This window comes from Alosa pseudoharengus, unplaced genomic scaffold (genome assembly GCF_046254945.1).
Source record: "Alosa pseudoharengus isolate Yale_2024_CS ecotype anadromous, Long Island Sound unplaced genomic scaffold, YU_APseudo_1.1 YU_APseudo_1.1_scf_19, whole genome shotgun sequence".
In the NCBI taxonomy this organism is placed as follows: Eukaryota; Metazoa; Chordata; class Actinopteri; order Clupeiformes; family Clupeidae; genus Alosa; species Alosa pseudoharengus.
This window is the reverse complement of record NW_027468657.1, coordinates 15,658,394-15,673,062: the sequence shown is the minus strand read 5'-3', so window position 1 is coordinate 15,673,062 and position 14,669 is coordinate 15,658,394. Positions and strand designations below refer to the sequence as shown.

General features: G+C 41.3%; 1 protein-coding gene across 1 annotated transcript in view; it reads left to right on the top strand.

Annotated features, from left to right (window-relative positions):
• LOC143132380 (carnosine synthase 1-like) overlaps positions 1-14,669 on the top strand; it is a 54,796-nt gene that overhangs the window by 23,399 nt on the left and 16,728 nt on the right. The window contains exons 4-6 of the mRNA XM_076291858.1: positions 13,186-13,387; positions 13,511-13,596; positions 14,215-14,437. Of these exons, the coding sequence (XP_076147973.1) occupies positions 13,186-13,387; positions 13,511-13,596; positions 14,215-14,437 (511 nt within the window). The remainder of the gene's footprint in view (positions 1-13,185; positions 13,388-13,510; positions 13,597-14,214; positions 14,438-14,669) is intronic.

Sequence of the window (14,669 nt, the reverse complement as noted above, 5' to 3'; positions counted from 1 at the left end):
ATTACTTCCTCAGTCTGTCTGTTGTGCAAGGCAGTGAGCGAAGTCTCCAGCTGATCAGGCTCTTCTGCTTAACAATAGTGCTGTGGAGTGGGTGACACTCATTGTCCAAGATGTTGATCAGTTTGTTCAGGGTCATTTTGCCATGGGTTCCTGTCAACTGTTCAGTAGTCTGATCGCTGAGGGAAAGAGTTTTTTAGGCGTGATGTTCTGCATTTCACACTTCTGTTCCTCCGGCCTGAGGGTAGAAGTGTGAACAGTCCTTGTTGTGGGTGGGGTCTTTGAGCATGGAGGCAGCTCTCCTGTGGACACTGCGATGGTAGAGGCTCTGCAGAGAGAGAAGTGGAGTCCTGGTAATCCACGCTGTGATGCGGCTGGTTAAGGTGCTCTCAACAACACAGCTGTAGAAGTTGCTGAGGATCTTGGGTGACATGCCAAACTTCTTCAGCCTCCTTCAGCCGTTGTTGGGCTTTCTTAACCAGCTGTGAGGTGTTCAGTGTCCAGGTGAGGTCTTCACTGATGTGAACACCCAGGTATTTGAAACTGCTCACTCTCTCCACTTCAAGCTGCAGGATAAACAGTGGTTGATGAGGTCTCCTCTCCTCCTTCATGTCCACTATCTCCTTTGTCTTGTCTGTGTTGAGGGAGTGGTTGTTGTCCTCACACCATGCCACTAGACCGGCCACCTCCCTCCTGTAGGCCGCTTCATCCCAATGATGCGACCCATCACTGCAGGGTCATCCGCGAACTTCAGGATGATGTTGTCCTTGTGGGAGGTGACGCAGTAGAGGATGGGGCTGAGGACACATCCCTGTGGGGTGCCAGTGTTGGCGATGATGCTGGCTGAGGTCTTATTGCCAATCCTGACAGACTGAGGCCTGCCAGTCAAAAAGTCTAGGAGCCAGTCACAGAGGGTGGGGTGCAGGCCAAGTGTGAGCAGTTTGTGGGTGGGTTTGTGGGGGATGACCGTGTTGAAGGCCGAGCTGTAGTCAACAAAGAGTATCCTGACGTAGGAGTTTTTGTTTTCCAGGTGGGAGAGGGAATAGTGGAATGCAGCAGTGATGGCGTCTGAGGTGGATCTGTTAGGCCGGTATGCGTATTGCAGGGGGTCCAGTGTGATGGTATGGCTGCTCTGAATGTGGGCCATCATCACTCTCTCAAAACACTTGTGATGATTGGAGTGAGTGCTACTGTATAAGCCTATAATCATTCAGACAAGTGGGTGGGCTTGGGGAGAGGAACAATGGTTGTGGTCTTGAAGCAGGTGGGAACAGTGCTCTGGCTGAGGGAGAGGTTGAATAGGGAGGTGAGGACGTCAGCAAGCTGGTTGGCACATGCTCTGAGGGCCCGCCCTGGTTTGTTGTCCAGTCCTACTGCCTTGCGGGGGTTGATCTTCCTCAGTGCTCTGTGCACCTGGCCTGTTGAACCTGTTGGGGGAGGGGAGGAGTGTTGAGTGGTCTGGTGTGCAGGCCTCCTCTATGCGCTGGGACTGGAGGTCTCAAACCGGGTGTAAAAAGTGTTGAGATCATCCAGCAGGCTGCCTGTTGAGCTGATAGTGCTGGTGGTGGGCCTGTAGTCAGTGATCTGCTGCAGGCCTTGCCACATCCGCCCAGTAGTGAAGCAAGAGAGCGCGTATGCAGCATGTGTCGTACCTGACTGTTGGTCCAGGGCTTTCTGGTTGGGGAACTTCCTCACTCGTGTGATGGGCACAATGTTATCAACGCAGGTGCTAATGTACCCAGTCACATACTCAGCATAATCCTGTATACTGACAGAAGAGTCCTCCAGAATGCTTGCAGCTTTGAAAACATCCCAGTCTGTATGAGCAAAACAGTCCTGCAGGATGCTCTCAGCCTCTGGGGTACAGAGTTTGCCCTGTTTGGTGACAGGGTTAGTTTGTTTTGGTCTCTCAGAGGGATATGTGGTCTGAGTGACCGAAGTGGGGGCGAGGTGCAGCCTTGTATGCACCACATATGTTGCTGTAAACATAGTCCAGTGTGTTCTTGTCTCGGGTGGGAATGTCCACGTGTTGATAGTATTTGGGGAGTACAGTCTGTAGATTGCACTGGTTAAAGTCGCCGGCGACAGTAAAAAACAGCATCAGGATGAGCAGTCTCTAACACGCTGATGACGACATGGAGTTCACTGTGCGCTGCCGTGGAGTTGGCTCGCGGGGGCAGAGGCGATTCTAGGGTCTGTGGGGGCCCCAAGCAAAAATTCCAAGGGGGCCCTACCGACAAGTGTTACCATTATGTTATATCACCATTAGGTTATTATGTTAAATGATAAAAATACAAAAAGCGTATTATAAAAATTCTTATATTTTGACATGTATCTCACAAAATATAATTTTGAGTGCATGGTGTATGTATGAACATGCTGACACACGATAGCGTTGGATTATAAACATGCTTTGCCACAAAAACAGACAAAAATTCGTAAACGTGGAGTAAGTCCAGCTATATGAAGTTATTATTTTGCTGTCACTTCGTCTGTTTTATAACCCAGAAGGATGTACTTGATATCAAATGATAGCTCTGTGTCTCCTCTTTCATCTGACGTGCGTATCTGACGTGCATATCTATCCGATCACTGGTCTGCGAGTAATTCAAACAAGAGTAATGGGTGTGCAGCGTTGGTTTGTGGACATGACATTATTATTTTGCAGTTACTTTGTCTGTTTCAGACGAAGTCAAAGTCAAAAGGATCGATATTCATGGTACCAATGGATAGCCCTGTGTCTCCTCTTTCATCCGATATGCTTGCCATATATATGCGATCACGGGTTTGCGAGTAATTCAAACGATAGTAATGGGTGAGTGGGTGAACGCAGAGAAGTATAGATTGTAAATATGATGCAAATTGATTTAATTTCATGATTTTCTTTTATTTTCATACTTGAAATTAACGTATGAAAGTATGCTTGGTCCTTATGCATCGCGATTAACATGTTATGGCTGACAGCCCTAATACAAACATAACGTTAACCATATCTTTGCTTAACTAGTTGTAAGTGCCGCTAGCTAGCTGAAGTTTACTGTCGTATAGATGTAGCAAACCATGTTCAATCTTTCTGCCAATTAACATTAGCCTACTATAGCTTCATTTAGTAGGCTAAATGCCAAAATCCGATGTTGATCCGTCATCACTGCACCCTCGATTGACGTTTACCACAGTTGCCTAAATATGTGCGGATTCTTTGAACTTTTTTGAACACAGATCCATAAGGCCATAGCATAGGGCCTACATATGCACGTACTGTTTTAAAAAAAAAAAAAAATATTGCAAAATAGTATAATACAAAGTGGTACAAATGGTATAAAATACAATTAATTAAATGTGTACAGTAAAGTAACAATGCATGAACATAAACAAATATTACAAACATTACCAGGGGGTACAGCATACAATAGACAATACTTAAAAATCATATAGTTAGGAAAGAAATATGTTAAATAATATACATAGATCAAGGGTTTTAAGGGCTTTGCTGTTTTTAGAGAATAGGATGGTCTTGATGTATTGCCTGGATTCTCGTTCAAATGCTATAAAGGACGGTTTGGATAGAAATTTTCATTTTGTGAATATGTGCTTTGGCTAGTATTAAAAGCAGATTGATAATATAGAATTGGTTGGATTTGGATGTCGGGTATGAAGAGAAGCCAAACAGTACATCTTTAAGAGATAGAGAGGAGAAAGAGAAATCAGAGAGAATATGTTGAGAAATGAAAGCACTGAGGTCTTGCCAAAAGGTACAAGAGTGGGGACAGGACCAGAGTAAATGTTCAAGATTCTCAGGAGCCTGTTGACAGAAAGAGCAGTCTGTAGTAATGTCCTTCTTGAATCTTTGCATAAAAGTCTTACATGGGTAAATTCGATGGATTATTTTAAAAGACACTTCTTTAATTTTATTCGTAATCAAATATTTAGAAGATAAACACCATACTTTCTGCCATTCTAGGTCAGAAAATAGGTTATTCCAGTATGAAAGCGCTGTTGGGATAGAGACCTTGTCTTTTTGAAAAAGAGTGCGTATTCTACGGTTGTTATTTCTTTTATTAGTAGAGAAACAGATTTGGCCAATCTCAGTAACAATGGGATGCACGTACTGTTTGTAAAAAATACATCATTCAATCTCTATGGACGAAATTCTCGCTTGACTCACCGGCAAACGTGCTGAGACCAGGTCGGGGGCCCCCTAGCGGCTCGGGGCTCCAAGCAGTTGCTTGGTTTGCCTGTTGACAAGGTGCGCCTCTGCGCGGGGGGATGTAAACAGCGGCCAAAAACACAGCAGTAAATTCCCTTGGTAGATAATAGGGACGGCATTTCAGTAGTAAAAATTCCGAGGTCAACAAAAATCAACCATAGCTTATCATAACAAGCCAAACATGAATAGCTTACCTTGGACACTCCTTAGGTTAGAACCTGATTGACACAAAAACACAACCTTTCTTCTCTGTTACATTGCTTCGGAACTGTTCATCGCAGCGAGATGAAACCTTTGTTGTGTGACAGAGCAGTGGGGTATACAAATCTCGATTAGTGGGTTAGCGAGGTATGTTGCGCTCAAAGCCAGGGTATGGCGTCTAAATAAAAAATGACATTTATTTCTGTAAGGCGCACACCATATATGTCTAAATTTCTCAGCCTCAAAGTCCCCTGGTTGTTATATTGCCAGATTCAGGACAGTCTGGCCTACACATACATGAAAGTCATGTCCAGCTGGCAGCTTGCTGTGGTGAGATACATTTCAAAATGCAAATTGTATAATACGCTTTTTGTCTTTGTATTATTTAAAAATCAAAATCAAATCAATGCAAGTATTGATATATGAAATGGTGGCAGATCTGGGTAGCCTAGACTGTGCTGAAAAAAATATAGCATGTGAAAATGGCACTTACAATGACCAGGAAAAATGCTTATAACTAAAGGTAGGGAGAATGGCCAAAAATAGAGTAGGGCTCATAGGGCTAAATAAAAAATGCCATTTATTTCTGTAAGGCACACACCACATATTTTTCACATTTGCTCAGCTCCAGAGAATCCCTCCACTATAGCAATGATATTGCCAGATTCAGGACAGTCTGCCCTACACACAGATGAAAGGCACGTCGAGCTGCCAGCATGCAGTGGTGATTTTACATTGAGCACGTCAGTGTTCAACTGGTTCTTATAAATGTCTATTCATATGATGGTTTGTGTGTGTCATTTGAAAACGAAATACCATTTTGAGAAGAAATAACATTGTTTTGAATGTAAGGTTTCATTTTGCGGAGGGGTTTTGCCCATTATGTGTGTGTGAGTTCTGAGAGTATGAGGCATGCTTTCAGAAAATGTGTGTAAACAATCTAAACCCATGATAACACCAATGGACTAATTTTTCAGACTTTAAAAAAATGCAACAGCCAAACTAGAGACAGAAAGAAACAGGCACATTATACTGAAGTGCAAAATCTCACTCCAAGCTGAACTCAAAACTTGAGAATCCTGCTTGAAGCTTGAAAGACACCACAAACAGGGATGGGCACAAATACATCAAAATGTATTTCCAAATAAAATACCAAATACCCACCTTAAAAATGTGTCAAAATAAGCTACAAAATACAGCCACCAAAAAATGTCTAAAAATAAAATACTGTATTTTTGTATTTTCAAAATACTACAAAATACTTCTTTCTAAGCCTTTGTCGTCCCTTCACTTGTACACTACCTGGAAAAACATCTGAAAGCAAGACTCCTTTCATAATCAGTCAACAGATTAGATATGCTGACCCCTCATGTTAGGTGAGGTGAGGGGGCACCTCACCTCACTTTTATTAGTTATTTTTCCAAAATTGCCATATAATAAAGAGCATCCTTTGAGCCTTTTGGATAACTGAAACAATATGTTAATGGGGAAAATAGTGCAAGAACATTAGCGGTCATAGTGTTTAATAGACTAGCACACAGCGTTTAATAGAATAGTTGCATAGGCTACAATACAAATAGGCTAACAGACTCACCACTAGCAGGCCTAGGCTACAGCTGAATGCAAAATCTCATCATCACTGTGTCCTTCCACTCATTTTGCTCAAAAGAAAATTGCACATAGGGCCTTCTGATAATATTGCAACATTGAACGTAGGCTATGTGATCGCTTGAAATGATCTTTAAAGTACAGAACTAGTTCTAACACTTTACGAAGTGGCTAGGCAGAGGCACCAAATGTGATGGAAAGTTTAAGAGCGAACAGGACACTCGGCATGGCTTTTATTATTTTTTGCTGCTCTGTAGTCTACTATTTTTGAGTTTGGAGATGTACTGTTTTGCAGCGACAGGCTATGAATGCCGACTCCAGAACTGTTGCACTTCCCAGCCAGTTGGTGTAATAGATTGCCCACTATGAATGAGTCTACAGTAACTCAAAGACAAACAATCCAAATGGATGACTTATTTAGAAATTGAAACTAGGTAGCATTTTAACCTTTTAAGTTATTTAACAGCATCACTACCACACTTATGGTGAGTTTCATCACAGTTGAATCATTTTGTATACGCCTGAAACTGGTGTGTGCACAATCTCTATCAATGTAAATACAAAAAAAAGTTACAATAAAGAACAAAAAATCAGGTTGTCACATTAATACCATCCAATCAGTTACGCCAATTAGAAGCCAATTATTATGACATTATCAATCATTTCTTATTTAAATGTGCAAAATTGTAAATGTCCTTGTTTGAGGTATCTTGTCATGGTACCATAGCACTGAAATATTTCAGAGGTCAGAGAACATAGACAAATTTAAAGTCTAGAAAAAAACTGTAAAACAGAAAAAAGAAAGGAAAATAGCAAACTCAAGTGTTCCGATTAGGGGTGTCAAAATAACTGATTAATTTCGATTAATTAATTTGAGAAAAAATAACAGATTAAAAAAAATAGTGCAGATTAATCGATCCCGTATGACCTTTGACCCCGAGCCGTTCTAGTCAGTAACCATTAGACTGTAAAATGAAGGAGAGAGAAGAAAATGTGCTGCCTACAGTAGATCATTGATTGAAACATTTACTAATAAATGGTGTTGATAAAAATAAAGTATTGATTAAAATAAAGTCCTCTGCAATGTCTGCAGCAAGGAATTTGCATATCACCGGAGTTCGTCAACTCTAAAGTCGCACATCAATGCAAAAAAATAGTGTTGACATTTAGGGGTTAATTTATTTTCATTGTGTTCCCTAGGTTATATCTGTGGCCTGAAATACCTTGTATGTGAAAAAATAACTTCTTCCCGAAGCACTTTTAAATTTATTTTCTCAGCATATTAAGTCATATCATAGATTATTATGAACTATTATTTGAACAGTGAAAATAATAATACAAGAGTTTTTGAACTTTAATGTCACTACTGCTTATTATTCAATGATTCTTTTGAATTTAAATATTTAAAATACTTTCACAGCAAAAATTCTATATGCGATTCATTTAGATTAATTAACTACAGAGTATGTAATTCATTCGATTACATTTTTTAATCGATTGACAGCCCTAGTTCCGTATAAGCTTGTGAACTCAAGTCCTTGTGCTATCCATGTGTGAGCAAAGGAGTGTGTGTAACCTTAGCTAGTCCTGTCTCCTCAGTTGATGCCTTTAAGCACAACTAACTTCTCAAACAGTGTTGCATTCAGACGACACCTATGGTGCCTGTTAATCAGTCCAGCAAAGGAAAATAAACGCTCTACTGGAGCAGAGGGCTGAAAGTAATTGTGGTGACTAATTACTTAATATTGATCTTAGACTGGCGAACTTCAGGAAAAACTCAGGAATCAGGTTTATTATGTTTAGGCTTGGGTATCGAATATCGAGTATTGGTTGGAACCGGGACTATCTTTGCGATTTTCCCGGAATCGTTCAAAAGTTTAAATTTCGATTCCTACTTTCGATTCCCAGTCTGCCGACAGGAAGAAGAAACGTCTGAACACCAACGAAGAAGCGCATAGTTAATAGAATTAAAATTCATGGAGAAGGTCAGACTATTTCATTCAGAAAGCAGGGTTCCCGAGGATCCTTAAAAAGTCTTAAATAGGCTACAACTGAATTTTCGAAAGAGAGGTATTAAATGTGCGTATGGGACCGCCAGCGAGTGCAAGAGAGCGAGTGATGTCTCCATCCAGTTTCGTGTATTTAAAACGCAATTGTATACGTGATAGGCTATTAGGCTACGGGAGGAAGTGTAGTGGTTGCAGAGTGAAGATGTTTTTCACGGGTTTGGTTAAAGGTGTGAAAACGGTAATAATACAGTAGGCCTATGTACAAAATAATATGCCTGGTGTTTTCGTGGTGTAGCTGAGGCCTGAGAGATAGACAGGGTAGCCTACGTGGAATGAGGGAGCCTACGGTAGAATGAGCGGGAGAAAGAGTTGGTAAGCCAGTTAGCGATAGGTTGGCCATATGTTCGAATTTAGGCCGGACATATGGATTTTAAAAGCCCTGTCCGGCGTCCGGCGCAGCCTCAAGCCGGACGTTTATTTGTTCTCCTTTTTGGAGTTGCGCTTGGCATCTAAAGTCTTTGCTCGGACGCAGCATCGTTTCACAAACTATGGACGCGAAGACTGCTGGTGAAATTATGTGCAGTGCTTCGCAATCAGGAGGAAATACTGTATACCGGTATGTTAAGTTGATCTGTTTGCATCTTTCCAGCGTGTGTTGCTGGCCTAGCATAGGGAAGAAAATATCTGTCTTAAGTTATAATAGCCTACCTGTAATATCTGCCAGCAGCTTGCTTGCCAGCGTTTCCCAGTAGGCTAGGCCTACTTAGCAAAAGTTGTGAAATATAACCGCATATGCTTTGAATGTCGGCGACTGCTACATAAAAATACGTGCGTTCATAACGTGCGTGCTTGAGATGAAACCAGCAGTTTTCAGCAGGATCATGCGAAGAGGACCTGTCTCTTAATTAATTTAAAACAAGTCAATGGTTTTACAATGTTTCAGTCAAGCTTTGGTTGGTTTAGATACAACTGGTATGCAAAATGTAAAGTAGTGGATTAACTTTAATTTGCTGTGCTGCATATGGACAATAGATGCACATAGTAAATTATATAAAGTAGGCTTATTAAAATATGTAAATAGCTTAGTTAACTTTGAAAAAAATATTTAAGGGAATCCAGTCCAGTGCACATGTCTTTGGCAAGTAGCCCTAGGCTACTACAGACACAGGTGAAGAACAGCCTCAGCAGTAAGCAAAACCAAATATGTACAGTACAGCCAGCTTCAAAAGCAAGCAGTCCAGACCCTAAAATTGGGCATTTATAGCTGTGAAGGTAATTCACACACAATTATTTTCTTTCGCCAAAATATTTTTGGTAACTTCTGTAGACATCCAAAATGGGGTGGGGGTTAAAATTAGTAGGAAAAAAAAACTATTGCATTAAACAGTCTTATATATCTTTTTGCCGTGGTATAGTCTTAATTTTCATTTAGATGTCTTGAAAAGGTCTTTAAAAGTCTTTAAATTTGCACTTGGAAAATGTGCAGATACCCTGAGAAAGACCGTTGGTTAGCTAGCTCATTTAAAATATCCTAAACTTTTTTTGACCCTGCCTTTAAAAAAAATCGGAATCGAGAATCGTTAGGAACCGGAATCGAAATAAGAAATCGGAATTGGAATCGGAATCGTTCAAATTGAAACGATACCCAACCCTAATTATGTTACAAGCTGAGAGAGAGTACAAAAAAGGTCTATGGTCTATGTAGGCCTAGCCCAGGCCTGAGGCCTAGGTTGGCCTGTAGCCAACTTATCCTCTCTTCCGCTACATCCTTAGTCCAAGTCTAGAAAATCTGATCTCATTTCAGTTTAGTTACTTTTAAATGTTTTAAACAAAGAACAAAATGGCGCCAAGAACAAGCCCACTTGATTGGTTCTCCAGTTGGCATCAGACACACCTACTCACACCCACTTCACACCTATATGAATAGCATGAGGAGAGATATCTTATATATCAGAAATATCACTTATAGAATGTTCCAAACATTCTCACAATCACATCATTACAATCCTTGTAATGAGACTATCAGAATGATACCAGACATGAATACATTTACATTTCATGATACATGGATACATTATATCAAGGTAGCATCCTTTGTCTTGTGTAAGTGATAGGCCTTAAACCAGCACATTAGCATTGCATTGGGGGAGGGGATGGGGTCTTTGTTTAAAACCACGAAGGGTTACATGGCTAACTAAAAGTAGTCTTGAAGTTAAATTATTATCCATTTTAACCATAAATGTATTGCTATCAATTCCCCCTTTTCAAGTCTGAATGACTTGAATTTTAAAATAAGATTCCATAACATGAGCCTTCTTGAACAATTTTACAATTTTTTTTTTTTTTTTTTTTTTTATTAAGTCCATAATCAATGTAAGTGTGTGCGTGAGCAAGGAAAGCAGCGTTCAGCATACATCCTTTCTTGCGTTTCTCTTCCGTTGAAGAAGGGTCCTCTTATGAAACTTGAATGTGTCTGCATTGTTTCAGTGTAAGTGTATGCGAGTGCAAAGGGTGTGCATGCAGGCCGCGTTCGGCGTGCACCCTTGTGTCAGTCCAAACAGTCCATGAACAATGGGCCATGAGTGTCTTTGATGATGCGGAGTGCGATGCTGCTTTCGGCACCCCCTTTCGTTGCTTTCAGTCAGTCCAGTTTTGTTGCTTCCAGAGTCATGGCAGTTGGTTCTGCCACAGGTTCTGTTGGACCTGTGGTTCCTGAGTCTCGTCCAGTCTCGTCCAATGACTGGCCTGGCTGGCCACTGCTGCTGCTGGCTGTACCTGAGCCCAGGGGCAGAGTTGTCTGGTCCATCAATCTCGTCCAGTGGCATGGCCTGGTCCACACTGCTGCTCTGAGTTGTACTGGCGTGGTAGCTGAGGCTGGTTAGTGGAGCCATCCGCCATCTTGAAAGGATCTTCTTGAGATGTTTGCGTAGTGGTAGTCGAAGACAAAGGCATGTCACACCTCCCTTTGTCCCTTCTGGCATGAAAGAGATTCTGGAGAGACTGGAGAGTGGTTTCACAACAACTTGGGAGAGACATTAGCATGAGTGTAAACAGAGTTAAACAGTGTCTCGTGAATGCAGATTCACAAGTCAACAACAGTATGCTAATGTATTCAGTTTCTCAATTGGAGACAGTCACACCTTCTAACATAGCAGGGCTATTTACCTCCAAACAGACATTTGCATCTATTGGCAAAGGCCAATATAAAGAAAATAAATAAACTTTTGGTTAAGTTTAGATGTTTAAAAGAAAGAAAGAAAAAAAAATAATAATCCACAGACTCACGTGGGTAGAGTATCCCTTTCTTTAAAGAGATTTTGCATTAGAAGTGAGGGTCAGTAAAGCAAAACATTAGGCATTTAAAACAAAATGACAATTTGAGCAATGAAACCAGTAAACTTAGATGGTATTTCAAGTCAATACCATCTATCTCCCCCTTTTTATAGTTTCTTAACTATAACAAAAAAATACAAACTAAAAACAAATAAAAGGTAATTTCAAACAGAAAGAAACTCAAGTTGTGGGTATGAAAATGAGTAAGTCCAACAGTGCAACAGTGCAAGAATAAGTCTATATATCTATATATATTTTACAGTATATATAACTATTTTAAGAAAAGGTATAAGTGTGGCCACAGTTCGGCTGTGGCATGGAAGGAGGGGTTATGCATATGTACTAATGTGCTAATATAGCACGCAAACAGTGAGGCAGAAAGACAGTGGTAAAAAGTGGCTAGTGGACAGACAGTATCCAAACATGGAGGGGGTGAAGAGGCAGACAGACTATGCAGAGAAGTCTATCTCTCCTCTTCCCTTAAGTGAAGCATTGAACAGTTCAATGACCCTGTTGTACAAGGCAGTGAGCGAAGTCTCCAGCTGATCAGGCTCTTCTGCTTAACAATAGTGTTGTGGAGTGGGTGACACTCATTGTCCAAGATGTTGATCAGTTTGTTCAGGGTCCTTTTGTCAGATATTGAAGTGATGCACTCCAGTTCAGCTCCCACGACAGAGCCAGCTGTCCTTACCAGCCTGTCAATTCGCCCCGCATCCTTCTTCTTTGTGCTTCCTCCCCAGCATACCACTGCATAGAAGAGGACGCTGGCAACAACAGACTGGTAGAACATCCTGAGGAGCTTGCTGCACACATTGAAGGACCGCAGCCTCCTCAGGAAGTACAGCCTGCTCTGCCCTTTCTTGTAGAGTGCATCAGTGTTGGCTGACCAGTCCAGAGTTTATTGTCCAGGTGGAGACCCAGATACTTGTAGGTGCTTACCACCTCCACATTGACCCCATCAATGGGGACTGGTAGCAGAGTGGGCTTAGACCTGTGGAAATCCACCACCATCTCCTTTGTCTTTGAAGTGTTGAGTTGAAGATGATTGAGTTTGCACCATTGCACAAAGTCCTCCACCAGGCTCCTGTACTCCTTCTCCTGCCCGTTCCTGATACACCCCACAATTGCAGTGTCGTCAGAAAACTTCTGCATGTGGCATGACTCGTGTTGTAGCAGAAGTCAGATGTGTACAGGGTGAACAGGACTGGAGAGAGCACAGTTCCATGTGGCGCTCTGGTGCTGCTGATCACAGTGTCAGAGAGACAGTTCTTCAGTCTGACGAACTGTGGTCGCTCGGTCAGGTAATCTGTAATCCAGGTTACCAGGTGAGCGTCCACACCCATCTGCAAGAGCTTTTCTCCCAGTCTGAGGGGTTGGATGGTGTTAAAAGCACTTGAGAAATCAAAGAACATGATAACGTGAAGTCAACAGTACAGTATTTGTCTTTCAAATGTAGTGGAGTAAAAGTCACTAGTTTCCAAAAATCTTAATACTCAGTACAGATACTCAAAATGTAAGTATAGTAATCAAGTAAATGTACTTAGTTACTGTCCACCTCTGATAACAATGCATAGATTTTTGTTCAGATCAAATACAGTTATGGTTGTAATGAATTCATCCTTAATCAATGCCATTAGATAGAACAATACAAAAAGGGGAAGAACAGGACTATGTAATATTACTATATACAATAAAAACATATATAAGCACATAACTCCATTTGTTCATGAATTGCTATATGGGGCATTTGGTCCCCCACCCTTGATCGAATTACATTGTAATTCATACAGTAAATGAATTTACAGAATGTTTAACCTTGTTGTGTCTCAGGTGTTGGTGCAGCTCTCCACCTCTGGCTGGGGCTCCCAGGAGAGTGCTGCTGTTTTGAGGCGAGAGGACAGGGAGGGGTTGCTGAGAGCTGCAGCTGCCCTGGTCCCACAGGTGAGAGAGGGAGAGGCCATTCTGCTGACAGCCTGCTACCCCTCCATTCAACCTCTCCAAAGAACTATGGTTAAGAACTCACTATTCAAAGGTAAAGATAACATCCTCTTGTCTGAGTCTAAAATTAATATGTATCCTTCAGGACTTCAGAGAAAATGTGTTTATTGAGAAAATGTGTTTATTTTTATTTTTTTAAATTATGTATGTTATATAGAACCCACTGTGAAGAAGGAACAGCTCTTCCTTCATATCAGTGCCCAGGTGTGTCGAACACCAGATGACAAGCCTCAAGTGACTCAGGTATATATTGGTAACTGGGGAATCAGGAATCAGAATGTTCAAAAAAAAAGTTTAAAAAACTACACACACACACATAAACAAGCTGTAAGTAAACATGATATTGTGTTATTTACATATTTAGCTGACACTGTTATCCAAAGGGATTTATATAGACCAGCTGTAGGGACAATTCCCCTGGAGCAATTCGGGGTTAATGCTGTGTTCATGGATTCCCTCAGTAACATGTTTGCATTTTTGAGAGAACGCATGAATAAGTTATTCAAATTGCTTTTTGTGTTTGAGCAAGATTGTCATGTCAGGTGAATGTTTCTATTTGTAGTCTTAATTTAGTGATAAACAACTTTGCCAGATATGTAATGGGAGTGAAGTTCGCCTCTTGTGTGAAACAGAAGCCGCTGCGATTGGGCACAATATTTCCATGTCGGAGGTCGAGATTTGCGAATTTTCGACATGAACACAGCATAAATGCCTTGCTCAGGGAGCACCCTAGAATCAAACTCATGACTTCTAGGCTGCTTGCTTCTTTAGCCAGTACAGTTGGAGTGGAACAGGAATGGTGGGATGTAACTTTGAATAAGGCCTCTCTTTTCTTTGTTCCTCTCCCATAATTTCTCTAAGATGCTGTGTTGGGTTGACCGAGCAGAGACCCACCCGAGAGCTGGTCCCAGCATACTGCAGAGCCTGGAGGAAACTTTAAGAGACTGGGGCTTGTCTCAGCTTGATGACATAATTTCCTCCCTTGAGAAATGGGCAAAGACAGCCCTGCAAGCTATTATGGACCACCAGTCAGAGTTAGAGGTCACAAAAAAGGGGGGACTTCATGCAAGGACAGATTTGATTGGTACATTTTAAGATAAAAATCAGATTCAGTTCATATATATGATTTTTAATCCACTTTTTAGTCAACTTCAGCATGGGTTAATATACAGTGGGCAGGGCCAGGTTAAGGTCATCTGGGTCCTGGGGCAGAGGCCTCCCCGAGCCCCCCCATTTTTTTTCAATATATATTACTATTATTATTATTATCGATATAGGTAAGACAGAGAGAGAGAGAGGCAATTAAATTATGACAG